This window comes from Brachyistius frenatus, unplaced genomic scaffold (assembly GCF_029030835.1).
Source record: "Brachyistius frenatus isolate BFR_SWC_R1_liver_20210118 unplaced genomic scaffold, ASM2903083v1 Contig_131, whole genome shotgun sequence".
In the NCBI taxonomy this organism is placed as follows: Eukaryota; Metazoa; Chordata; class Actinopteri; family Embiotocidae; genus Brachyistius; species Brachyistius frenatus.
Window position 1 is genome coordinate 687,478 of NW_027210730.1, and position 27,143 is coordinate 714,620.

At 40.6% G+C, this 27,143-nt stretch overlaps 1 protein-coding gene across 1 annotated transcript; it reads right to left on the reverse strand.

The window, feature by feature from the left end:
* Window positions 1–5,029: 5,029 nt before the first annotated feature.
* On the reverse strand, window positions 5,030–25,411 carry LOC138630270 (GRAM domain-containing protein 2A). The gene is made up of 12 exons (XM_069714499.1): window positions 25,164–25,411; window positions 17,700–17,810; window positions 17,137–17,194; window positions 16,909–16,981; window positions 13,404–13,507; window positions 11,903–12,001; window positions 10,800–10,871; window positions 10,549–10,608; window positions 9,926–10,061; window positions 9,677–9,770; window positions 8,348–8,449; window positions 5,030–7,094 (listed from the first exon to the last, which is right to left on the reverse strand). Exons 2-12 carry the CDS (start codon window positions 17,801–17,803, stop codon window positions 7,046–7,048), a joined length of 951 nt encoding a protein of 316 aa, XP_069570600.1. The 5' UTR covers window positions 17,804–17,810; window positions 25,164–25,411; the 3' UTR covers window positions 5,030–7,045.
* Window positions 25,412–27,143: the final 1,732 nt, after the last annotated feature.

Sequence of the window (27,143 nt, forward strand, 5' to 3'; positions counted from 1 at the left end):
ACATTTCCGAGAATCTGATCTGAGAGCGCTTTGAAAGTCTGCGTCGTGGTGCATCCACAGGTTAACAAGTGGCTGCACGCAGCGCCCCCTGCAGGCCGACACCACACAACATGCATCCTGCAGCGTAAATACACATTCAACAGGTTTATCTCCTGCAGAAGAAATCCAACTAACCCCGAGGACGTAAAAGTAAAAAGGTGGTTGGATTACTTTCAGGATACAGAAACAAAGTTTAAGAAGTAGTGAACGATGACAGTCAGAGCTCTGATCTGATCAGGGTCACTTTTCTGGAATATATTACTGACATGTTATCGTACACTGAATAATCAGCTGGTTCCAAATCAGCATGTTACGTTTAAGAAAAATGAGATTAAGCTATAAAATGACTAAATATTCGTAATTCTTTTTTTTTTTAATTTAGTTTTTTTTTTTATCACTGATCATCGTAGAATAAAGTATCGTACAAATTATTTTACGTTTGGCAACACTGTCCAATCAACAGGCTGCTCGTGTCCCGGTCAGTAGTGAGCCACACACTGTAACTAGGCAGACTTCCGGTTATCACCTTCAAAGTAAAGGTCGAACTTGATAGAAACGAAGCTTCCAAGAGAAAACAATTCAGTCCAGTGTTACTATACATCAGAGTAGAACTGTGATATATTCACACTTTATGATTTATAATCTGATTGATCAACATCTCATCAACAAAACACAATTATTCTGTTGACAGAATAAACTTTCAAAAAGCTATTTAAAGAATTGCTCACAAATTTCTATTACATCATTTAAAAAAAAAAAATCATTATAAATTGCAATTAAGAGTTAATATCCTATATATTTGGGAAATAAACAACAACTGGCTGCTGTGGTGGCCTCTGCTGGATGAATTTCTAATGTTTCAAACTAAATGGCGCCGCGCTAGCGGCAGCCTGTTGCGGCAGCTCCCCTCCCCTTGTTATTAGTATTATTAGCATTTTTAAGTCTTTCTCCTCTCTTAGGAGTTGTTTTTTTTTTCTTTCTCTCGTGTTCAGTTAACGGACCGTAATGACTGTAATTTTTCCACGTTTCTGGATGGGGGCATTGTTATTGTTTACTCTCGTGATCAGCTGATCGTGCTGAGTAGACCTCTACTGCTGCTGCCCGGAGCGAGGCCTGAGATCCCCGTTGAACTTCGGAGAAGACGGCGGGGTTACAGAGCTGGAGCTAAGCTAAAGGCGGAAAGGAGGAAATATAAACCATCGGTACCGGCGATCTTAACGGGGAACGTGAGGTCGTTGGCCAACAAGACGGACGAGCTCGGCGCTGGTAAAGACCCAGAGAGAGTACCGGGAGTGCAGCATCATGTGTTTCACCGAGACGTGGCTGCACTCACATTTCCCGGACCACAGCGCGGCCGTACCCGGCTTCAGGACTGTTCGGGGGGACGGAGACGTTGTTCGGAGAGGTAAGAAGAAAGGTGGAGGGATTGAAGTCTATGTGAACGAGAGGTGGTGCAATCCCGACCACGTGTGTGTGAAGGAACGTTTTTGTAGCCCGGACATTGAACTGCTAGCCGTGGGGATGCGTCCTTATTATTTACCGAGGGAGTTCTCGTCCGCCATTGTTATCGCTGTGTACGTTCCTCCATCAGCTGACGTAGAGGCAGCAGTGGACACCATCTACTCCACGGTGGCTAAACTACAGACTCAGCATCCCGGTGCATTTTTGTTAGTTACTGGAGACTTTAACCAGTCTGGATAAAGTACTGCCAACTTTGCACCAGTATGTGAACTGCCCCACAAGGAACAATAAAACTCTGGACTTACTGTATACTAATGCCATGGATGCATACAGTACTACTGCCCTTCCCCCCCCTTGGTAGATCAGACCACAACCTGGTCCTGCTGACTCCCAGGTATGTTCCTCTGGTGCAGAGGCAGCCTGTAACCACCAGGACTGTGAGGAGGTGGACACAGGAGGCTAAAGACGCCCTGCAGGACTGCTTTGAGTCCACGGACTGGGATGTGCTGTGTGGACCACATGGGGAGGACATCAACAGCAGGACGGACTGTTTCACAGAATACATCAAATTCTGTGAACACACCACCGTACCATCCCGGACTGTAAAATGCTTCCCCAACAATAAACCGTGGATCACCAGTGACCTGAAAGTTCTTCTTAATAAGAAGAAAGCAGCCTTCAGGTCTGGGGACAGGGAGGAGCTCAGGAGAGTGCAGCGCCACCTGAAGGAGAAGATGAGGGAGTGCAAGGACTCCTACAGGAGGAAGCTGGAGGCCAAACTCCAACAGAACAACGTGAGGGAGGTGTGGACCGGTATGAAGGAGATTACTGGGTTCAAGGGGAGAGAGAGACAACCAGGGGGAACCTGGAGAGGAACAACCAGGGGGAACCTGGAGAGGAACAATCAGGGGGAACCTGGAGAGGAACAACCAGGGGGAACCTGGAGAGGTCAAATGAACTAAACTGTTTCTTCAACAGGTTTAGTTCACCACCCTCATCTGTCTCCTCCACACCTCACACCTCCAAAACACCTCTGCTGCCTCCCCCCTCCCCCCTCTGCGCCCCCTGGTGAACTGCATAGAGCCCTCAATCTCAAAGGGCTCTTCCTCCATCGACACCTTGACCCCCCCACCCTCCTCTCTGTGACGACTGGCCAGGTTAGGAGACAGCTGGAGAGAATCCACCAGCGCAAGGCTGCAGGACCTGACGGCATCAGCCCCGTGGTCCTGAAGACCTGCACCGTCCAGCTGGCTGAGGTCCTGCAACACCTCTTCAACCTGAGCCTGAAGCAGGAGGAGGTCCCGGTGCTGTGGAAGACGTCCTGCCTGGTTCCTGTCCCTAAGAAGAAGACTCCATCTGGCCTCAACGACTACCGACCGGTTGCCCTCACATCTCATGTGATGAAGGTGCTGGAGAGGCTGGTCTTGGCCCACCTCAGGCCGCTGGTGAAATCTTCTCTGGACCCTCTGCAATTTGCGTACCAGCCTCATGTGGGAGTGGACGACGCCATCATCTACCTGCTGCAACGAGCTCAGTCTCACCTGGATGGAACCGGTGACTCTGTGAGAATCACTTTCTTTGATTTCTCCAGTGCATTCAACACCATCCAACCACTGCTGCTGAGTGAGAAGCTGCGGGTGGTGGGGGTGGACACGTCCACCGTCTCCTGGATCAATCACTCCCTTACAGGCAGACCACAGTTTGTCCGTCTGGGCAGTGTGCTGTCTGATACGGTGGTCAGTGGTACTGGAGCTCCACAGGGAACTGTTCTGTCTCCTTCCTGTTCACCTTGTACACAACTGACTTCCAGTACAACTCAGAGTCCTGCCATCTGCAGAAGTTCTCTGATGACTCTGCAGTGGTAGGATGTATAAGAGGTGGACGGGAGGACAATTACAGGGCAGTAGTGGAGGACTTTGTGGAGTGGGCGGGAAGGAATCACCTGCTCCTGAACGTGGCCAAGACCAGAGAGATGGTGGTCGACTTCAGGAGGAAGACGACGGCTCCACAACCGCGGAGAGTTCTGGGAGAGGAGGTGGACATGGTGGAGGAGTACAAGTACCTGGTGTCTCCATGACAACAGACTGAACTGGAAGACCAACATCAACGCTGTCTACAAGAAGGTGATGAGTCGACTCTTTTTCTTGAGGAAACTTCGATCCTTCAATGTGTGCAGCGAGATGTTGGAGATGTTCTACCATCTGTTGTGGCCAGTGAACTGTACTTCGCTGGGGTCTGCTGGGGGAGCAGCATTGGAGCCGGAGACACCAACAGACTTAACAAACTGGTTAAGAAGGCCGGCTCCATCATCGGCTACAAACTAGATAGTCTGGAAAAGGTGGTGGAGAGGAGGACGCTGAACAAACTATTGTCCATCTTGGATAATCCTGTCCACCCTCTCCACCACCTGCTGCAGGGACAGAGGAGGACTTTCTCTAAAAGACTCCTTCTGTCACAAGGACAGATACAGGAGATCATTCCTCCAGCTCCGCTGTCACTGATAAGGAGATCATTCCAGATACAGGAGATCATTCCAGATACAGGAGATCATTCCAGATACAGGAGATCATTCCTACAGGAGATCATTCCTGATACAGGGGATCATTCCTGATACAGGAGATCATTCCAGATACAGGAGATCATTCCTGATACAGGAGATCATTCCTGATACAGGAGATCATTCCAGATACAGGAGATCATTCCTGATACAGGAGATCATTCCTGATACAGGAGATCATTCCTGATACAGGAGATCATTCCAGATACAGGAGATCACAGATACAAGATCACTGTTGATACAGGAGATCATTCCTGATACAGGAGACTGTGTTTCTTTGTATATTATATATATATATAGATATATACTGTACTGTATGTATATATATACATATATATATATATATGTTGACTGTGTTTATTGGTTTGTTGTATGTAATATATATAGATATATAAAGTACTGTATACTGCATACTGCATATGCTGTGCATTTTATATTTATATTTTTTTACTGCTATTTTATTTAATTGCTTTTCTATTATATTATTCTATTCTATTATTTTATTCTATTGTTTCTATTATTGCTTCTGTATGTATGCTGCTGTGGCGAAAACATTTCCCCTCTGGGATTAATAAAGTATATACCTACCTACCTACCTAAATCTCTGGACATGTTGTCTGGCAACAGATGGAGGAGAGCGTGGGAGAGAAGAAGTGTGCAGTCACACAGTCCGACCACCTGAGGGAGACAGTGGACGAGACTTCATCTCTTCATCCAGCTTTTATTTTGGTACTTCCTCTAACTGCTGTGTTTGTGGTTTCTATTGACTGGGTTTTTTTATAGGTTTTTTTTCTCTCTGCTGTTCTTTTCTCTCTCTGCTCTCTCCTCACTCCAACTAGTCAACATGGCCTCCTGTCTCTGAGTCCGGTTCTGTTGGACTTTTTCCTCCCTCATGTCCCTCATGTGGGAATCGAGTTACTTCCTGCCGTGAAAGGTCACGACCTCAGTAAAGCTCTCTGAGATAAGTTATGATGTAAGTTGGTGCTTTATGAATAAAATGCAGCAACAATATCAGGCAGTTTAAAACAGTCTTAGTGATAGATATGAAGTTGCCACGGCAACTGTTTCTTGGACCCAATTGAATTGTTCATGAATTCAAAAAATATTTAGCACTCTGCTGCGTTAGAGCTTTGATTAATAAATGTATTCTTTTATTTTGAAACTGCCGTCTAATATTATTGTTATTTAACTTTTCCGAGTCAGTTGCAGTAATTCGATGAATTTTATTTCATAGAAAAAAATTGCAAATAGGGAGGATTTAAAACTAAAGATTTATGGTTTCTGATGCATTGAAAAGAACCACAGGATGCATCATTTGCTCGGTCAATTTTTATGGCAAGAAATTGTTCAAAATGATCCCCAACTTCGGCCCTGATAGCCTTGTTGGCCTTTTATGCAAAAAACATCTTCCTTTGTACCTTTCTTATCTCCATCTCCATCTTTGTATGTCATCATCTTCCTCTCTGATGGTTTCCATCTGTTTTTCTAAGTTTCTGACTTTCTCCAAACGTTCTTTTACCTCCACTGAGTTTACCTGCATCGTTTTAGCCAGCATGCTGTTAGCATGTTGCTCCGCTGCTGCTGTCTGACTGCTGATGTCCTCCATGCTGTCGTCCACACGTTGTCCCAGTCAATCAACAGCATTCAGTTTCCAATGATGTATTTGTAGGAATAAACAGTAGAAATACTGAATGTGTCTGACTCGTGTTATCTTCAGCTCACAGAAGAGATGTTGGCTTCTCTCCACTCAAACAGTTCCTTCACCCCAAAATCTCTGCCCGGCCTTTTTTTTTTAGTATTTGTTACCAGAAAAAACATCCTGCATGATCCTGCAGAGCGTAACTGAGCTGTACAAGAAACTTTGAGAGATTTAGTTGCAGGACACCGAGCAGCAAGCTTGTTTCACCAAAATCTGGTCTGGGTTTTTAGTTTTTTTCAGTCAGTTTAGCTCGCCTGTTATTCACACAGTCTGGATATAAAAGAGTTCGTAGCTTCAGGTCTGTAAAATGGTTCTGATCCAGAAGTGTCTTCAGCTGCAATACCAGCGAGTGCCACTAGAGGTCGGCTCCAAAAAGCCTCCGGCTCCATAGACTCCCATTCAACTTCTCTCATCAAATACAAAGTCAATAAACTTTCTCCAAGTTTTTTGTATGTCATTCGTGAAATTCGATCTTCCAGATTAGTTTTCTGGAGGTCCATCTGAAAATAATCCCTCATTAATTAGAAACTATCTTAAAAAAATATGTATTTTTGGGGGCGTGTTTGATTGACAGGCCTGTGGTGCAGTCAGGTTACAGCTATCGGTGGGCGGGACGTAGTATCGTCAGGTTTCCAATCAGATCAGTCAGATCCACCTCTGGCCCCTCCCCCAGCTCGTCCAAATATGGTCACTTCCTGCTCCAAACCGCTCCGAACTATCAAAGATGGTGACGGACAGAATCTGAACTGGAGGATTCATAACGTTCACAAACCAACGATGACATCACTGATGGTTGCCGATTGGTTATTACTGAGACTCATCAGACCCACAGCTGTTGAAGAGCGCCGCCCACGAACACAGTTCATTTATCGACCACACACAGAGCCCGACCCTTTCAAACCCGGTGATCTGAACCAGAACCAACATCATCGGTCAAGTAATGGATCACGTTGTAATTTACAAACTAGTGTTCAGACATTTACAAATAAATGTCAAATTGATGGAGCACTAAAATGTGTGAAAGAGAGCGAGGATGTCTCATTTTGTTAAATGGATGGATTGTTAAAATGGATCAGCAAGAATGCGTAACGCCACGTCTGACCCGGCCAGAGGTCAAAGGTTAGTCCACTGTTTGAGCTGATTATCGTGACAGGGTGACCAGGGCGTGGCGGGGTCAGAGTTCAGCTGCTAATGGCTGCTACGGTTGCTTGTCTCCTCCCACCGCTGCCCGCTAGTGGTCATTCTAAAGAACTGCAGATTTTCTCTTCATGCTCTTATCATCTTTAGCATCAGGTTCCTGTCCTCTGATTGGCCAGCCAGCAGGGCACCTCTTCACACCTGGAAAATCAGTAAAAAAAACACAAAGAAAACCTCATGATTGACTTCCATGAAACAGCTGAACAACATGGAAGTGATTTCATATTCATTCTAATTAGAAGCCTTTAAGATTGTAGCTGTCTTATTCTACAGCCATGTTTAATTGAAGTAAGTTTAAAAATATAAATATAACAAAATTTAATTAGTGTAAATTTTGCCTGTAAAGAAAAAAACAAGGACTGTAACTGATTTTGGCGCTTAATATATATATCTATATCTATAGATATATCTACCACTTCTGGCTATGAATATTTACCTCACTGCCTCCATCAAACAGCACCTTCCTAACTTTTCCTGTACCTCAGGAGGTAAAGTGACACACAGTTTTGTCCAGTACAGGAAAACAGAGTCAATTTTATACTTGCAATCTCTTCAGAAATATTCAAACTCCTTAACTATACTATGTTATAGACTTAATTTTCTCTATTAATCCAAACTCTACAAATTATATTGACAAAGTGGAATAATTTGTTAGAATTCTTTTGCTAATTGCTAAAAAAAGAAAATCAATAACTAAAATCTGTAAGTATTCAGGCCTTTATTTCACTACTTTGAATCAGACCCTTTGACAGAAACTACCGCTTCGAGACTTCTTCAGGTAAATCTCAACAAGCATTGCACACCTGGATTAGGATGGTTCATCCTGTTCATCCGGGCAAGCTTTGTTAGATCGGATGAGGAATTTCAGTGAACCGCCAACTTTATTTCTCTCGTAAAACGTTGGCTTTTCTCTTTAGTGACACTTTATCATTTAACAATAATTTACAATTTCATTTCCAAGCTTAACACTGATATCAAATATGTGTCCTGTTGAACCTCCATCTTTTTAACAACCGATTTTGATCAAAGTAACTCAACCCTTGTGCATCCTCAGAGTCATTTGTATTATCATATAACGTCTTTCTTTTTAGTTTTAGTTCAACCTCAGCTCCTGTAATATGTCTATAATCCACTGTTTACACCAGGTGGTTACATGAGTAACTTCAGAACAAAAATGTCTGCTGAAACCAATTATAACTGCTATTTCTTTTTTACTGCTGCCAGGACAGGAGTTAATCATGCATTCTAAGTTATTAAGCTTCATTTAAGAGTCCTGGCTTCAAAATTGTAGTTTTTTCTGTTTTCCACAAGATGAAGCCATAACAGGAGATCATTTGCCCTGTTAAACCTGCATACATGTGCAGCAGGCTGGGAGTTTAAAGCAGGAGTGATACCTCTCTCTCAGCGTCGGCTGGCTGCTGAGGAAGCTGAGCTGCTGCTCCAGACGACAAACTCTGAAGGCCAGATAGCAGGAGGACAGGACGAGCAGGAAGACACTGAAAGACACAGACGTGCAGAGAGACACTGAAATCATTCTGAAAGAATTAAACAACCACAGGTCACGTCTGAACGCTCAACACTCAACAACCAAATCTGACAGGGAGGCCGAACACGTTAAAAGTAGAAACAGGTGAACGTGACTCTGAAAGCAGAAACGATGGAGGACGAGGAGGCAGCAGGAAGCAGCTCAGATCCAATTAGAGGTTCACTCTGGAATGTTATTGTGGGACTGTGAACCGAATTAGAGCACAATGCATCATTCATAAGATGACACAGTCTCGCATCGACATGAGGGAGAGAGTGAACAAACATACCGCTCTCACAACAACGGCTCCACATTTTTCTTTGCGTTTTCTTTGCTATCGTCCTGCGTCCAAATCACACGACTGAAGACGGCGTCTCTGTCCTACACACAGATGGATGTGTTCGGTTTATGCACCAAACTAATGTGGTGAGATTTTAGTGCTTCAAAAACTTTATACCAACTTGTTGTGGCAACATTTTATAAAAGATTACTGTCATCAAAATGACCGGTTTACTAATTCAACACCTGTCAATCAAACTGCATAACAATTGAACATTGTTATCCAAATGAAGGGCTAGATTTATTACTGGGCTGTAATATACTTAATGCGTCACATGACACCTGTGAGTGGTTTTAATGTTGTGATCAGTGCATTTCCTTGAACAACTCCTTACTCACAAATTAAGAATTCATTATTTTGGGACTACTCTTTATATTTTACATTGCGCTGTACAGATGTGTCGGGGTTTTTCACCTTCTTTAAGCTCCATTTTTAAAATTATTATATTTTACTAATTAATATTTTGAAATTCTTTATATTTCTATATTTTTGGTATCTTGTCATAATGCCTTGAATATCTCAGATGAAGCACCTTTTTGTTGACAGGCCTTATCTTGATTATTTGGCATTTAATTTGGACTAATAATTAATAATCAGTCAGCTGGAAGTGTAGCGATTTAATTTGGGTAAACCAACAGTTAAAAGTGATCCTGTGGGGCGGTTCTGGTTCTGTATATGAATATATTGATCATACAGAACATCCAGCAGCTGGCAGTTCTGGGACAAAAAAACATGAAAACACAGCTGAGATGTTACTTTCACTGCTGTTTTCTGTGAGTTTAAGCATCTTCTGGGTGATTTACTGATGACTGTGTATTTTGAGTTGGATGTCTTCTTTGGATATTTAATTGGACTCACAGCAGAATGAAGAGTTTCAGCAGCTGGTACTCCATGTGGCCCAGTTCAGGTACTGGTTCTGTCAACAGGATCTTCTCTGTTTCCAGACTGCTGTCTGCACACACGAGAACAGTTAAATATCTCACAATCACCATCTTGTTATCGGTAACTTCCTGTGACAGCGGGCCTGTCGGTGGGCGGAGCCTGTCGGTGGGCGGGGCCTACCGGTGAGAGTGTGTGCTGAAGGGCGTGTCGGTGGGCGGGGCCTACCGGTGAGCGTGTGCGTGCTGAAGGGCGTGTCGGTGGCGAGGCTGGGGGACGAATTCCCGAGTAAGTCCGGGAGGGAAGAGGAGACGGCGGGAAGTGATGGCTTCCGCCTCCATTTCAGCACCTCTGGATACTCATCCTGTCAGAGACGGAGACGTTTACACCAAAAAGCAGCAACTTAAAGTAGTTTATAAGCGACGGGACTTCTGTGACGTCACAGGATATAAATTTCAGTCTTTTTCTGAAGGTTTTGAACTGCTGCGATCAGTTTGACCCCAAACATAAAACATATTTCTGTCTATTTTAACATTATAGCTGGTTAATTTACATATTGGCACCAGAGGATGCAGTGAAAGACTCTGTGAGCTACTGATGAAAGACAGAGAGGCGTAAAGCTTGTTCACATTGTTGAATAAATAAACGCGGTTCAAACTTTTCATTTTCTTAATAACTTTACTTTATTTTGGCCCATTTTTTAAATCTGTACTACGTTGTACTTGTAATTTCACGACCACGTACAAAAGGTGCTTTACAAGCACAGTTTGTATGATTTGCTGATGAAAATATTTTTAAATTATTCGATTTTCACTTCAATAAATGTAGTTTAATGTGAATGTCACTGTTACCATTGAAAGAGAGCTGGGCTCCTCCAGGTACTGCTTCAGACTCAGACTCTTCCCGTTCACCTTGAATCAGAGAAAAGGTCAGAAAAGATCTCAGATGAGGCTGAAACTGGAACAACGGTGATATTCTGTAAGATAAACAGGAACTAGTGACATCCTCCTGCCATATCAGACATATTTTCTATAAAGTGACTAAGACAGGCTGCAGGATTGTTTGATACTAGATTATAGAAGAAGACAGATGATGTACAAACCTGCAGGTGAGTGCAGATCCTCCGGAGAACATCGTAGACGCTGTCTCTTGACAACAGAGACACAAACACATACTGAAGATGGACACAGAGACATAAAGGAAGTGAGTGGATGCGGTCACTTCTGGTCTATAAAATCAGTGTGTTGTTAAAAGGTTTGAAGTTTTCAGTTTTCTCCATCGACTCTCTAAAGCAGGCGCCACTTTCAAATTCATTGCCAAGGAAATAATAAATGTTGAAAATGTGTATATGTTTATACATGTCATGTTTTTTCAGTGCATCCAATGGAAATGGTTTCTTTTACAAATTTGGACAATAAAACCTTTGATCCTCCTTGAAAGTGTGCATGTTAATAAACATGCAAAAACACAAAAAATAGAATCACTTTGTTCAAAATAATTTTTCAAATTTAAATACATTTTTAAAATCTGTCACATGGAAAAACTATTTTCATCCCAGTATTTATACCACCTTCAAATCCATAAAATGTTCTTGTCTTTTCTGTTTGTGGGTTAAATGCTTTTGAAATGTCTGATGGTAAATTAATGAATTGTTATTGCAGCAAAAGCTTAATTAACATGGCTACAGTTAGCTAAGCAAACGCTGACAGTCTGTCTGATTCAAAACAGACGGCTGAAAGCATCCAAATAGTTGCAAAAGTGTTATTTGAATTTAAGTGGTAAACATCATATGCTGGATCTCTGTGTTGGTGTAGTTGATGGTAAACACAATATTATATACTCAGTACACACATTTCTGGTAAATATAGAAACATATTTGTTTGTTCTATATTACAGTCAAGCTGCTTCACTTTTAGGACTCAGTTTTTAGGTTGTTGTTTTTTGTAACTGAGCCCATTGGTCAGAAAACAAAAAACAGATGATAAATAAAATATGTTGAGCTATTTTTAGGAATATGTGCAGTATCCATATCATTAGTGATTACAAAAAAAACCAACCACACAAAACCTCGAATTAAGATAAAATAAACTAAATTGTAAACATTTTTGAGGAAATTTACTGCAACATTTTTGTCATTTTTTTGATTACAAGAAATACTGGCAGGACCGACTCGTCAAAGACTGGACAGACAAATTAACAGAGTACTTTCTGTCCCGTATCCATGGTGATGGCGAGGCCATTTGGCACCAGGCCAGCTGTCCTGTGCTTCTTCACCAGCCGAACTGACACCACGGGAATACAGACCTGGTTCAGAAGGATAAATAGTGAAATCTGACATTGTGGAGTCACAGCAAACACTGAAGAGGAGTGAGGCGTGTCTGTGGATCTTTCTTTGTTTTTATGAATGCAAACTGGTGACGGTCCAGAGTGGGAAGTAACATGGTACAGATCAGGTCTTTAACATGCTTTTCAAAACATTTGCTTGAGATGGGAGTCATAAGCATGTTATTTTCTGCACTGATGGATGACTTGAAGTGGACCGGCTGAACGATTTACGCACGTTGGCCTCAATGATGACCAAAGCGTTGGTCAGGTCAACGGTGGGAGGAGCTCTCTTTAGGAAGTTGGTGTTATTAGCCTCAAAACAGGTGTAAAAGATATTCAGCTGAGGTAGCAGTTAGGCATTAGCTGCAGCGCAAGGTCTCCCTCAAAAGTCTGTCATATACTGTGCTCAACCCGGTATCACAGCAAAACGTGTAATAGACACACCGGTCTGCTACAGAAAACATTAAATAGCCACGCTTTGGCCTTTCCAGGTGTGACAGTTACACGTTTTCCTGTAGTGGACAAAAATGAAACCTATGGGCTGCGTAGAGCCTCCTGGATTCGAACCTCATGTCCTTGATTCCCTTTGTTGCGGGACCGTAGTCACATGATCCAGTGTCACATGACATTTAAGTGTGTGTAAGTGTCACGCTTTTAAAGTGTGATTGTCATACATAGACAGGCCAAAGCGTGGCTATTTCACATTTTGCAGCGGTGGAACAGCGTGTCTTTTTCACGCTTTGTTGTGGCACTGGGTGTCTATACTTAACTTTACTGTTTCTCAGTCAGACTGTTGTTTGGCCATTGTGATTACTCTGCAGAGGTCATAACAGGCTATCTTTATTCGTCGAGTCCAAGTGGAAGTTTGTGCCAAATCTGAATAGATTCCCTCATGGCCTTCTTGAGATATCATGTTCAAAAGAACGGGATGGGCTGAAGGTCATAAAGACCAAAATCTTTGACCAGTAAAATAAAATCACCTCCTTTAATCACCTCCTTACTTGAGTTCAACTGAACGTTTGTGCCAAATTGGAAAAAATTCCCTCGAGGCGTTCCCGAGATGTCAAATTTACAAGAGGGGGAAGATGTGAGACACAGTGACCTTGACCTCTGACCTCCAAAATCCAATCATTTCATCCTCGAGAGCAAATAAATAATTACATCAAACTTGAGGAAATTCCCTGAAGGTGCAACGGAAAATATTGCATTCACGGGTAACAGATGGACGGACCGACAGAAGGACATATTTGGACAAACTGTGAGGAAAATGCTTTTGCACTCCAGAACATCAAATACAAATAGTTTGAGGAAGACAAGATAATACTTCATTGAATAAAATGACAGAAATGAAGAGGGTCTGATATAATTCTGGTTCATTCACCTTGATGTCTTTACCAAACAGGTTTGCGTAGAAACACAGCCAGTTTCTGGATATGTAGAGTCGCCCCTGCAGCAGGATGTCTCTCAGCAACGCACATGAATACACTAGAGAGAAATCACAGGACCATTCAGCACGCATGGTGGTTAAAGTTATTCAATAAACCACTGATTGCAGATGCACCAACCAACAGCTGCAGCAGCTACAACAAGAGTCTGTAATCAAATTCAGGGTTTTTTTTCAAGACTTCTTTTTGAATCAAATGGTCTGATTCACAAGGAAAACCAGTCCTGGACAAACTGTTCAAAATCAACTACAGATGATTTTCCTGAAAAGTAAAACGATTTAATTTTTTAAATTATGCCTTCGGGAGTGTTTTAGATTTGAAAGCATGACGACACCACAAACTTTAAAAGTAAAGAGATGTTTTGGAAGTCAGAGGTTTAAGTAAGACAGCCTCCACCTGTATAACTCTATATATACTCACTATAACTCTCTATATATACACTGTATAACTCTATATATATACTCTGTATAACTCTATATATACTCACAATAACTCTATATATACTCACAATAACTATATATATATTCTATAACTCTATATATATATACTCTGTATGACGCTATATATACAGTGGGTACGGAAAGTATTCAGACCCCTTTAAATTTGTCACTCTTTGTTTCATTGCAGCCATTTGCTAAAATCAAAAAAGTTCATTTTATTTCTCATTAATGTACACTCAGCACCCCATCTTGACAGAAAAAAACAGAAATGTAGAAATTTGTGCAAATTTATTAAAAAAGAAAAACTGAAATATCACATGGTCTTAAGTATTCAGACCCTTTGCTGTGACACTCATATTTAACTCACACGCCGTCCATTTCTTCTGATCCTCCTTGAGATGGTTCTACTCCTTCATTGGAGTCCAGCTGTGTTTAATTAAACTGATTGGACTTGATTAGGAAAGGCACACACCTGTCTATATAAGACCTTACAGCTCACAGTGCATGTCAGAGCAAATGAGAATCATGAGGTCGAAGGAACTGTCCAAGGAGCTCAGAGACAGAGTTGTGGCAAGGAACAGATCTGGCCAAGGTTACAAAATAATTTCTGCAGCACTCAAGGTTCCTAAGAGCACAGTGGCCTCCATAATCCTTAAATAGAAGAAGTTTGGGACGACCAGAACTCTTCCTAGACCTGGCCGTCCAGCCAAACTGAGCAATCGTGGGAGAAGAGCCTTGGTGAGAGAGGTAAAGAAGAACCCAAAGATCACTGTGGCTGAGCTCCAGAGATGCAGTAGGGAGATGGGAGAAAGTTCCACAAAGTCAACTATCACTGCAGCCCTCCACCAGTCGGGGCTTTATGGCAGAGTGGCCCGACGGAAGCCTCTCCTCAGTGCAAGACATATGAAAGCCCGCATAGAGTTTGCCAAAAAACACATGAAGGACTCCCAGACTATGAGAAATAAGATTCTCTGGTCTGATGAGACCAAGATTGAACTTGTTGGCGTTAATTCTAAGCGGTATGTGTGGAGAAAACCAGGCACTGCTCATCACCTGCCCAATACAATCCCAACAGTGAAACATGGTGGTGGCAGCATCATGCTATGGGGGTGTTTTTCAGCTGCAGGGACAGGACGACCGGTTGCAATTGAAGGAAAGATGAATGCGGCCAAGTACAGAGATATCCTGGAAGAAAACCTCTTCCAGAGTGCTCTGGACCTCAGACTGGGCCGAAGGTTCACCTTCCAACAAGACAATGACCCTAAGCACACAGCTAAAATAACAAAGGAGTGGCTTCGGAACAACTCTGTGACCATTCTTGACTGGCCCAGCCAGAGCCCTGACCTAAACCCAATTGAGCATCTCTGGAGAGACCTGAAAATGGCTGTCCACCAACGTTCACCATCCAACCTGACGGAACTGGAGAGGATCTGCAAGGAAGAATGGCAGAGGATCCCCAAATCCAGGTGTGAAAAGCTTGCTGCATCATTCCCAAGAAGACTCATGGCTGTACTAGCTCAAAAGGGTGCTTCTACTCAATACTGAGCAAAGGGTCTGAATACTTATGACCATGTGATATTTCAGTTTTTCTTTTTTAATAAATTTGCACAAATTTCTACATTTCTGTTTTTTTTCTGTCAACATGGGGTGCTGAGTGTACATTAATGAGAAATAAAATGAACTTTTTTGATTTTAGCAAATGGCTGCAATGAAACGAAGAGTGAAACATTTAAAGGGGTCTGAATACTTTCCGTACCCACTGTATACTCTGTATAACTATATATATATATATATACTCAATAACTCTATATATACTCACAATAACTCTGTATATACTCACTATAACTCTCTATATATACTCTGTATAACTCTCTATATATATACTCTGTAGAACTCTCTATATATATATACTCTGTAGAACTCTATATATACTCACAATAACTATATATACTCACAATAACTATATATACTCACAATAACTCTCTATATATATATACTCTGTAGAACTCTATATATACTCACTATAACTATATATATATATATATATATACTCTGTATGACTCTATATATACTCATAATAACTCTCTATATATACACTGTATAACTCTACATATATATACTCTGTAGAACACTATATATACTCAATAACTCTATATATACTCTGTATAACTCTACATATACTCTGTAGAACTCTATATATACTCTGTAGAACTCTATATATACTCTGTATAACTATATATATACTCTGTATAACTCTATATATATACTCACAATAACTATATATAGTCACAATAACTATATATATATATATATATATATATATACTCTGTAGAACTCTATATATACTCACTATAACTCTCTATATATACTCTGTATGACTCTATATATACTCATAATAACTCTCTATATATACTCTGTATAACTCTACATATATATACTCTGTAGAACACTATATATACTCAATAACTCTATATATATACTCTGTATAACTCTACATATACTCTGTAGAACTCTATATATACTCATAATAACTCTCTCTCTCTATATATATATATATATATTCTGTATAACTCTATATATACTCTGTATAACTCTCTATATATATATACTCTGTAGAACTCTATATATACTCTGTATAACTCTATATATACTCTGTATAATTACATAGATACTCTGTATAACTATATATATACTCTGTATAACTCTATATATACTGTGTATAACTCTATATATACTCTGTATAACTCTATATATACTCTGTATAACTCTGTATATATACTCTGTATAACTCTATATATACTGTGTATAACTCTATATATATACTCTGTAGAGCTCTATATATACTCTGTATAACTATATTATACTCAGTATAATTATATAGATACTCTGTATAACTCTATATATACTGTGTATAACTATATATACTCTGTATACCTCTATATATACACTCTGTATAACGCTACATATACTGTGTATAACTACTCTGTACATCACTTGGTACCTTTCATCAGGATCTCTTCTTTAGGAACAGCCTGGAACAGTTTGTGGTACTGAGAGTTGTATTTGCTGACAGTCTGTGGAGGCAAATAATCAAAAGACAAATTATGTCTCTGCAATTATAAATACTGTAGAGTTCAAAAGAGAAGATCTCTCTCCTCCTGAAAGCTGCTACCGAGCAGTGACGTGTCTCAATGTTTCACTGATGTTTATGTTGTTGAGTGAAACTTACGGATCCTCTGTAACATTTCTTCAGGTCTTCATACGACAAGTCATCAATCAGCTGCAGCCTGCAGGACACATCACATCAAATACATCAACTACATTAGATTAGATTAGATTAGATTAGAAAATATAACGTGATCGGCTCGAATCTGATTCCTGCAAACGCATTCAACAATCTGTAAATAAATGTTAAATATTTTTTAGATTTTGTTCAATGTATTTTAAATTGTGTGGATTTAACTTTAAACATGTTCCTGGAGTTCAGGTCAGTTAACCGTCATGTTTAAACTTTAAAAGCATCTCTGCAGTTTTGTGTCTGTTTATTTTTTAGCATTTTTCTTTTTTAATTCATGTTTTAGTTTAATTTATTGTGTTTTAAAAGAGAACTCAAAGTGTCACGGTGAAACGCGACACATTGGATGTTGCTCCAGCGGCTGCTCGGGGCGTTTAGTCTCATTTTGATCAAACGATTACGTCACGTGAACAACGAGCCAATCAGATGTACTCGCCTTGAGTCTGTATAACAGTCCGACCAGAACCAATGGTTTTCCCAACATGCAGTTTTCTCACCTGAAGGGCAGAGCGCAGTGTCCGTCCTCCTCCCGGGGGGGGTCCACCTCATGGGAGGGGAGGACGCTGACATCATCGCTCAGCTCCAAGTTCTCTGACATCATCGTCGGCCTGGAAATTCAGGAGTGGAGAACGTGATTAAACCCAAACTACCTGAATGTTTGGTCTTTATCCAGCTGCTGTACCAGAACCCGTTGCCGTCGGTGATCCTGTATGTGGACGTGGAGACGACTGGGATTGTTCCGTGTTGTCTTATAGTGAAATGAAATCGACCACGAAGGCACACAGAAACACAAAGTTGTTTTTTTACATTTGCTTCTGTTTTTTTTTTTTTTTCTGAAGATATTCTGATTGATGTACTTGAACCTCAGCGGGGTTAAATAATTCCAACAAGGACTGTTTATTTTAAGATTTTTTTTTTTTAATATCAGACATTATTATTAACTATGATATCTTCATTTTGAAACCTACTAAAACTGAAAAAAAGTAAAACATTAACTACTAAAGTGTTTATTCTAAACCTCATACAGCATCAACATTTCAGCCTCTAGGGGGCACTAGTCATTTCAGACTTTGTGTTTCACTTCTTTTGTAATAATAAAAGATGAATGACTGAATCCTCCACCGGCCGACGAACACAGTGAAACCAGACATCCGACTCGTCTGGTTTCTGTCCGGCTAATGGGAGTGAAACCAGTCGATGAGCTTCTTCCTGACGGCCAACTGATTCCACCACAGAAGCATCCTGTTCACTTGCATTTATGCAAATCACAATAAAACTATTCCTCTAAAACCACAGTTCATTTTCACATCCTGTGTTTCTCTCCATACATCACATCAACACAAACGATCTGCGCTCAGGTCGACTGATGATAACTGGGACTCCATATCGGTCGGAAACAAAATCAAAATGTTAAACTTTAGTATAAGTCTGCTGTATTCTATATTTTATTTTTGTCAAAACGTGTGTTTCATTCTCTGTCAGTGGCCTTCAGGTCCACGTCCATCTGTTAATCTAAAGACACCTCAAATAAAATATATATCCTTAAAGTTAATGAGCAATTCTTTTCTAATCAAAAGAAATAAGTGAATAAGATTTCATGCTGTAAAATAAATCAGAGAATTAACATACTATCATTAATTATATTAAAATGATATGATCTAACAGCATTGCATCAGGAGGTTTGAGTGCTTTCCAATCATTAATTAAATGGCTGGCCAGATTTGGAAAAAAATACATTTCCCACAAACCCCGTCACTTCCTGTTTCTCCTCTTGTTCCTGTTTCTCCGGTGAACAGTTTTATTTGGTGATGAAAACAGGACTAGAAACTTTCTGGTTGGAAATGAGGAGTTATTGTTGGTAATAAAGTCTGTTTTGTTTGAAAATACTTATTTTATGATGTTAATACTTTCAGCACAGATTCTGATGATGACATTTTTTGTGGCAATTCAAATAAAATCGCATCAGGATGTCCTGGAGGGACTGATGAAGAAATCAAACTAAAAGATAAATTATTTTAACATTAAACTATAAACTGATCTTACGGTAACTGACATGTTGAATCAACATAATTCCTTTAAACAGTCTGATGTGAATGACATATTTTAGTTTGGTAAACAATAATAATTCATTGAGAAAAAGAGATCAATTGTGTCGGCTGGTGTTGTTCTGATCACGTGGGTCCAATGTACACATTTAAATCAAGGAAATTCAAGGAATGTTTTTTTATCAGTGAAGAACAACAAACTCCTCCAGACTAAAGGATCAACTGTGAAAAGGCATCTGTAGATTTGTACACGAGTGGTATCGGGATGATCGACTAATCAAGAATAAAGACAGAAATACAAAACATAAAAGAAACTAGTTCGAAAAAGTGGATTTCGCAACTTTGCAAAAAAAATTAAAGGCGGACGTGGGCGGGGCTTATAGCAGCTGTATTGAAGGAATGTGAGCACATATAGCATTTAATGTGTGACCTACGGTTCAGCCATTATTCAATAAAACGTGTTGAGCTTTATTATAGCGCCCCCTAAAGGCTGACATAACATCTTTTCAGAAAATAATTTTCGGGGCTCAATAACTTCTATTAAAATTTCACCTTTGCACGGTTTAGGTTTAGGTTCCCCATCCGTTGGTTTGGATGGAATAATAATAATAATAATAATAATAATAATAATAATAATAATAATACAAATCAGAGCCATAGCAATAGGGTTACATCACCGTTGCTGCTTTGACCCCTGATTAAAAACTGAATCTCTCACATTAAATACTAACTTTTATTGCATTGAGGTTTTAATTTTTGGACCTGCATCTAAACAATTTTTAATTATGCACTTAGTTTAACTTTAAAACACAATTTTGTAAGATAATATAAAATTATATTATTTAATGTCTTATTGATATTGCACATATGTGAACTCATGCATCCTGTATGAGTTAAGATAATAATAATAACAATAATAATTAAAACTGCAAGCAATGATCTGCGGACCATCGCATGCTGCACGTCGGGGATCCAGCGGGTCGGGCCGCCGGCTCCCCGACGTGCAGCATGCGATGGTCTGCATGTTCCCGCTTGCAGTTTTAATTTTGTTCTCAATCTTATTCCTTATTCTTCTTTAAAAAAAAAATTCTCTTTTTTCAACGACTTTAACATCTTCAAAAACTCATGAAAGTTGGTGTCTGACGCATGTGCAAAGTTTCGTGAGGTTTGGAGCATCGTTTGACCTTAAACATAAACTTCCTGTGTCACGGCGAAACATCAAACTTAGCCGAATCGCCCTGGCTATACTATATACAATATACTATATACAAAAATGAATTTTTATTCACTTTTTGGAGTATAACCTTTTTCTGAACTGACGTATTCCATAAGTGGCGATCGAACCCAGTTACTTCTCACTGAGGCAACTGCTCTAACCACTGAACCACTGTCATACTACAGCATGTCATCCGAAAGATGAATAAAAGTCATACTATAGCATTCAAATGTATTAATGGGATTATTATTTAGGATTAGGGCTTGTTGTTGACCTTTAGTTTGGTATCAGTATGACTGCATGTACAACGCGAACCCGAAACCGTGAGCACTCTTTGAACTGTGTGGCTTACCCTTAGAGGGACTCGCCTTAGGGGACTTGGCCCCTATAAACCATGTCCTCAGGGGGAGTTGCCCTCTGTGAACTGTGAACCATGTGTAACACCTTGGCAGGGCTCGAACCCGTGTCTTCATGAGGTCGTTTCCAGCTCAGCGTCGTAGACCGCTGGAAAATCTTCGGAGCCAGAGAACGAGTCGCGGCAGGAGAAAGTGTTCAATCGGAGCTTCCAGTGACTCAACCCACAGTCTGGTTAACTCAACAGGTAAAAGATTCAACTTCACCAAGGTTGATATTAATGGTTCAGATTCCACCTGTTGATGGTGATTCAACTTTTAGTGAAGTCGAAACGTTTGGAGAAATTGAAAAAGTTTTGCATCCACTACACATTACAGGAAGATATTTAATATCACTGTCTATGCTGTCTAATTTCTGGGAAGATAGATGGTGCAGTGATTAGCACTGCTGCCTCTCAGCCAGAAGGTTTCGGGGTTCGATCCCCCCCTTTGTCATGACTTAAAATGCTATAGCGTGTCATTTTTTGAACGACACGGGAAAGCATGATTTTTGGGTCACTTTTTGGCCACCACGCCACGGGCACACCGAGCGCCGAAAAGGTACTATTTTGATAACTTTTAATTCCAAACGTGTGTTAAGAGTGCACAGACTCAATTTCAAGTCGGTCCGACAAAATCTGTGGGAGGAGTTGGTTAAAGTACAACATGTGTGAATTGCCAAAAATGGCGACTAAATTCAAAATGGCGGACTTCCTGTTGAGTTGACATAATGGTGCAATGGAACCTTTTTGTACATCTCGGTGTGATACACATGTCCATCGAATCTCGTGCAGGTAGGTAAATGTAGCCGCCAGGGCATCTGTTTAGGGGGTGCTAGCGAGCCGTTTGGCAATGCCCATTCGCAAAACACACTTCAGATGTATCGTCTCACCACGCCGGATGTATGTGCCACTTTTCGTGAGGTTTCAAGCATCCTTTGACCTTAAACATCGACTTCCTGTGTCACAGCGAAACATCAAACTTTGCCGCATCGCCATGGCGACGCTCTTTGAAAAAGTCTAACGAAATTCTTAATATATCATCAACCACATGTTTAGACTATTCTGACCCGAATTTAGGTTCATGTGATCAACTGGCTCGACGGAGCATGTGAAAGTATGAAAAGTGTCGTTTCCAGTTGCCACCAGGGGGCGCTATGACTATGAGTGAATATTACCACACAGGTGTCTTCAGGGCGGGGCTGTTATCATACCTGTGATGTTTGGAGAAGGTCGGTCCATGTACATAAGATTTACAGCCATTTGTAGTTTCATGGCGAGACGCTCAAAATGGCCGCCATGCAACGGGCACATGCATCGATGAAAACAAATTCTTTTGATAGATTTTCATCCCAAACATGTTAGAGGTGAACTGACTCAATTTCAAGTTGGTCCAACAAAATCTTTAGGAGTTCAACAAAGTACATGTGCGAATCGCCAAAAATGGTGACTAAATTCAAAATGGTGGACTTCCTGTCGAGGTGACGTAACGGTGCAATATAACTTTTTTGTGCGTCTGGGTGTGATACACCTGTCCACCGGATTTCGTGCATGTAGGTGAATGTAGCTGCTGGAGCATCTCTTTAGGGGGCGCTGGTGAGCCATTTGGCCACGCCCACTCGCGACTCCATGAGAATACAACATTTTTCGCAGGGACAGATGTGTGTAAAAACTTTCATGAGGTTTTGAAAATGATGAAACCTCCAAAAAGGAAATTAATTTGTATGAAGAATAAGGAACGAGAAAAATAATTCCTTGAATAACAACACGTTTTAGAGGCCACGTCCTTGTGAGTGACAGCTGGAAGCCTCGGAGAGTCTCTGGGGTCGCAGCCCAAAGAGGGGTTTGGTTTGGTTTGGTTTGGTTTGGTTTGTGGTGCCGGACCGCACAGAGAGAAGAACACACACAACACACAACAACACACACACACACACACACACAACACACACAACAACACACACACACACACACACACACACACACACACACAACAACAACACACACACAACACACACACACACACACACACACACACACACACACACACACACACACACACACACACACACACACACACACACAACACAACACACACACACACACACACACACACACACAACACAACACACACACACACACACACACACACACACAACACACACACACACACACACACACACACACACACACACACACACAACACACACACACACACACACACACACACACACACACACAACAACAACACAACACCACACACACACACACAACACACACACACACACACACACACACACACACACACACACACACACACACACACACACACACACACACACACACACACACACACACACACACACACACACACACACACAACACAACACAACAACAGACACATAACACAACACCACACACACACAACACAACAACACACACACATAACAACAACACACACACACACAATGCAACAACACACACACATAACACAACACCACACACACACACACAATGCAACAACACACACAACACAACAACAACAACAACAACAACAACACTGGACTGAGCCCAGACACAGAAGCCTGCAGGGGGAGAAGCTGCATTCACACACACACACACACACACTGCATGTTAACGAATGCAGCCACACACACACACACACACACACACAGGATCAGGAGGACCGAGAATCAGGAGGACCGAGGTCACCGGAGGATCAGGAGGACCGAGAATCAGGAGGACCAGGAGGACGGAGGTCACCGGAGGATCAGGAGGACCGAGAATCAGGAGGACCGAGGATCAGGAGGACCGAGTTCACCGGAGGATCAGGAGGACCGAAAATCAGGAGGATCAGGAGGACCGAGAATCAGGAGGATCAGGAGGACGGAGTTCACCGGAGGAACCCTGCTGTCTTTCACATTCATGAAGATCTCTGATTTGAATCATGAGTTGTTCGTAATTCCCGCTGAACTCCTCCAAACAACAACAAACACTGCGTGTGCAGACTGCTGAAGAACGAGAGCTCGTGTTCATGTAGAGACGCATTCACTTCCACCTTCACACACTACGTCTCAACCGCTGCTGCTAATATTGAAGCAAAAAGTTCATGTTTCATTTATTCCACAAACTTTTTATGAAAATAAATTTGGTCTGCAGAATGAACATTTAGACATCGACGAGAATTAAAAACCTTTCAGGAGAGAAAAAGCTGGATTCACATTTTGTAGCATTTCAGTTTTCAGAAATTCTGCATTTCTGTGTTTTGCTACTTAAAGTGGAAATCAACCTTTAAATAATGTAAATAATACTCAGATATTTAACTGGTGAATCAGTATCACACTGTAAAAATACTCTGTAGTTCAAGTCTGACTTGAGTAAAAGAACAGAAGTATTACGAGCAACATATATTTTGGTAAATAATGAAAAACACTTGAAAGGGCCATGAAGGCTCCTTTCAGAGAGAACAAACACAACGACTGAACCTGAACTATTGTGTCAAGTTATTATCTCGTTACAGCTTCAATGGTTGTTGCTGCTGAACTCTTTAATCCCAGCAGAGCTTTGGTGACTCAAACCTCAGCAGGTCCAATGAAACCAAACATCTGCAGACACATGAAATATTACGTCACATCATTTTATTCTGTGTCAGATTATAATAGTAAGAAAGAGCTTTTCTCTTTGAAGGAAGAGTCACAAGTGGAGAAATACTTTGTTACTTGTCGAAGTCCTGAATTCAAAATGATTAAATATTATCATCCAAACATCCAAAGTCTGTCATGTAAATGTATTAAATGTGCATTATAATAATAATCCAGAATATTTTACAGTTCTGAATTTAAAAAATGTGTAAACATCACTTCACTATTGCAGCTGTTGGAGGTTAAAGTAGTTTATTAATAATATATATTTATATTAGTACACAAAAATCTGTATCAGACATCATTATTAACCAATTTAGTGACTATAATTTGTATTAATAATGTGAAGAGCCTACATAACAATTCACTGAAGTTATAAAAAGAAAACGCAGTCTTAAAAAGTCCAATATCTCCCTCTGGTTGAAGAATAAAGGATCAGAAAATGGACATAAAGTGAAGTTCAGGGACATCCAAAGTCAATTTACTGAATCTAGATTGAATGTTCTGTAATGAGACCAAATGTTGGACACGAGGACACACTGATGACGTCACAACAACACAACGTGTGTTTGTTGGAGAGATGAAGAACACCAAAATCACCACAACATCATCATCATCATCATCATCATCAGAGAACTTACTGAATATTTAGACAACAGATGCATTTTTACCTGCGCGTGTCCTGCAGTCTTCAATCAGGTCCGCTTGTGGAGCCGCCGACGGAGAGTCGGTACGTCCGGTAACCGTCCGGTAACCGTAAATTCGTCCGTCCCCTGCACCGACAGACCGGCCGTCCCGGAGCTGCAGCAGGTGCTGGGAGTCTGATGGTGTCAAAAGAGGAAATGATAGGAAGTGACCTTCAAAATAAAAGCGCCTTGAATGGGAAAGATCCAATTAAAAACAATTCGAAATAAAATCGTGTTGAAGGTCTCGTGCTCTCGTGTCAGTGGAGGATCACTTCTTCAACAGAAGTCACTCCGTTATATTCACAACAACCGGTACCGTCCTGATGAGCTGGTAGTCCCGGCGGGGCCAACAGAGGGCGCTGTGGTGCCGCTTTCCTCACAGGAAAGGGTTTTGTTTTTCTTTTTTCTTTAAAAAAATAAACATTCCTAAATTATTAATAATTGTTTATTTTGAGTTGGTTTGTTGAACACGTGCAATAACATGAAATATACAAACTGTTGTGAAGGTCATAACCTTATAAAACTAAATCTATAGTTTACTTTGAAAGTGTAATAAGTTACAGATTACTAGTTACCCTGTTCAAAATGTCACCATGAATGCAACTACTTAAAAAGTAATCGTGTAATAAATTATATTTCTTTGATGAAATAAGTAAAATATTTTTAACAAATATTGTAAAATGTGCAAGAACTCTGAAAAGTCCTAAAAAAATAAATTTAAACTGGAAAACCTCCCAAAAGCAGGCGACGCTGATTATTGTCAAACTTTCATGAAATGTTCTTCAATAGAACTTTGATTAAGTTTATAATGTTTTCATTTCAAATCCACAAGAACAAATCACAGGTTTGTAGATTTCAAATGAAACTCAGGTTTAATCAGGAAGACTCGAGCAGCAACCGGCAGTGACGTCATCCGTCGGTTATTGAAGCCTTCATCTTTTCCCACTATGATGAATTTCCAGGTTGTCTAAAGGCATTCTGGGAAATGCAGTGGTCAGATACAGTTTTGTGTATTCAGCCTACATGTTCCCGGTGATACACAAATGAAACGGATTTGATCTGAAATTACTGTTGAATGAATTCATGCTCAGAAGTTTGTGATTTCAGTGAAAGAAATCCTCTGAAAGTTAACAGAGCAGCAGCGCCTCCTGGTGGCTGGACAACAACATTACATCAGGACATGTCGGGCTGTCGAGATGTTTGTGAATCTGATCCAGAAACTAGTGTTCACTGGAAATACTGAACATTTACAGGCAGCGTGTCATTTATTGTTTATCAAGTTAAATTTATTCATGTTTTTTCTTGGACTGTATCTGACAAAAAAAAGAGAAGCTTTTTATTATCATTTATGAGCCTTGTATATATATTTCTATCTAGTCTACTTTAAATTAAATGATGTAAACAAGAAAGTGTATGTTCATCTTACTGTTTGTCATGTGTCCAAACATTTCATGATCCTTTAGGAGAAGCTCCGAAATGTATAAAAAGCCACTGAAGGTTAAACTTATACATAAAAGCTGCTATTGATGTTTAGCAGGAGGCCGATGGGAACGTCATAAAACAAATTCATCTTCAGGGCCTGATGACTTTATTAATATTATAATTTAAGCTCCAGACACCAAAGAGGTGGAAGGACTGAACATAAACTGCAGCAGTTTGTGTTCTTGGTGCAAACGGATATTTCAAATGTTTTCTTCTCAGCTTCTTAAAGCTGTGAAGAAGTCCAAGTGGCTTTAAACAAAATCCTCAGTGAACAAACAAACCGCACCGACGACGCTCAGACGCACAAACTAACGCAGCTTTCATTAGTGTCACGTTACATCACAAGAAGCTCCAATCTGAAGCTGGAAAACGTGGTTTGTTACTTCTAGTTTAGAAAAAGTGGAAAATGTGATTAAAAACGGATGATTTGCAAATCATTTAAATCGATATTAAAGTGGAAACGGACAACGACAACATGTCAAA

What these genes read in the sequence shown, in the direction of transcription:
- LOC138630270 (XM_069714499.1), bottom strand. Translation starts at nt 17,803, where the DNA reads ATGATGTCAGAGAACTTGGAGCTGAGCGATGATGTCAGCGTCCTCCCC. An exon ending in GGATCTGCACTCACCTGCAG is followed by an intron (nt 10,609 to 10,799) that starts GTTTGTACATCA and finishes CTCTGATTCAAG; the next exon opens with GTGAACGGGAAGAGTCTGAG. An exon ending in CTGAAACTCTTCATTCTGCT is followed by an intron (nt 8,450 to 9,676) that starts GTGAGTCCAATT and finishes TGTGTCTTTCAG; the next exon opens with TGTCTTCCTGCTCGTCCTGT.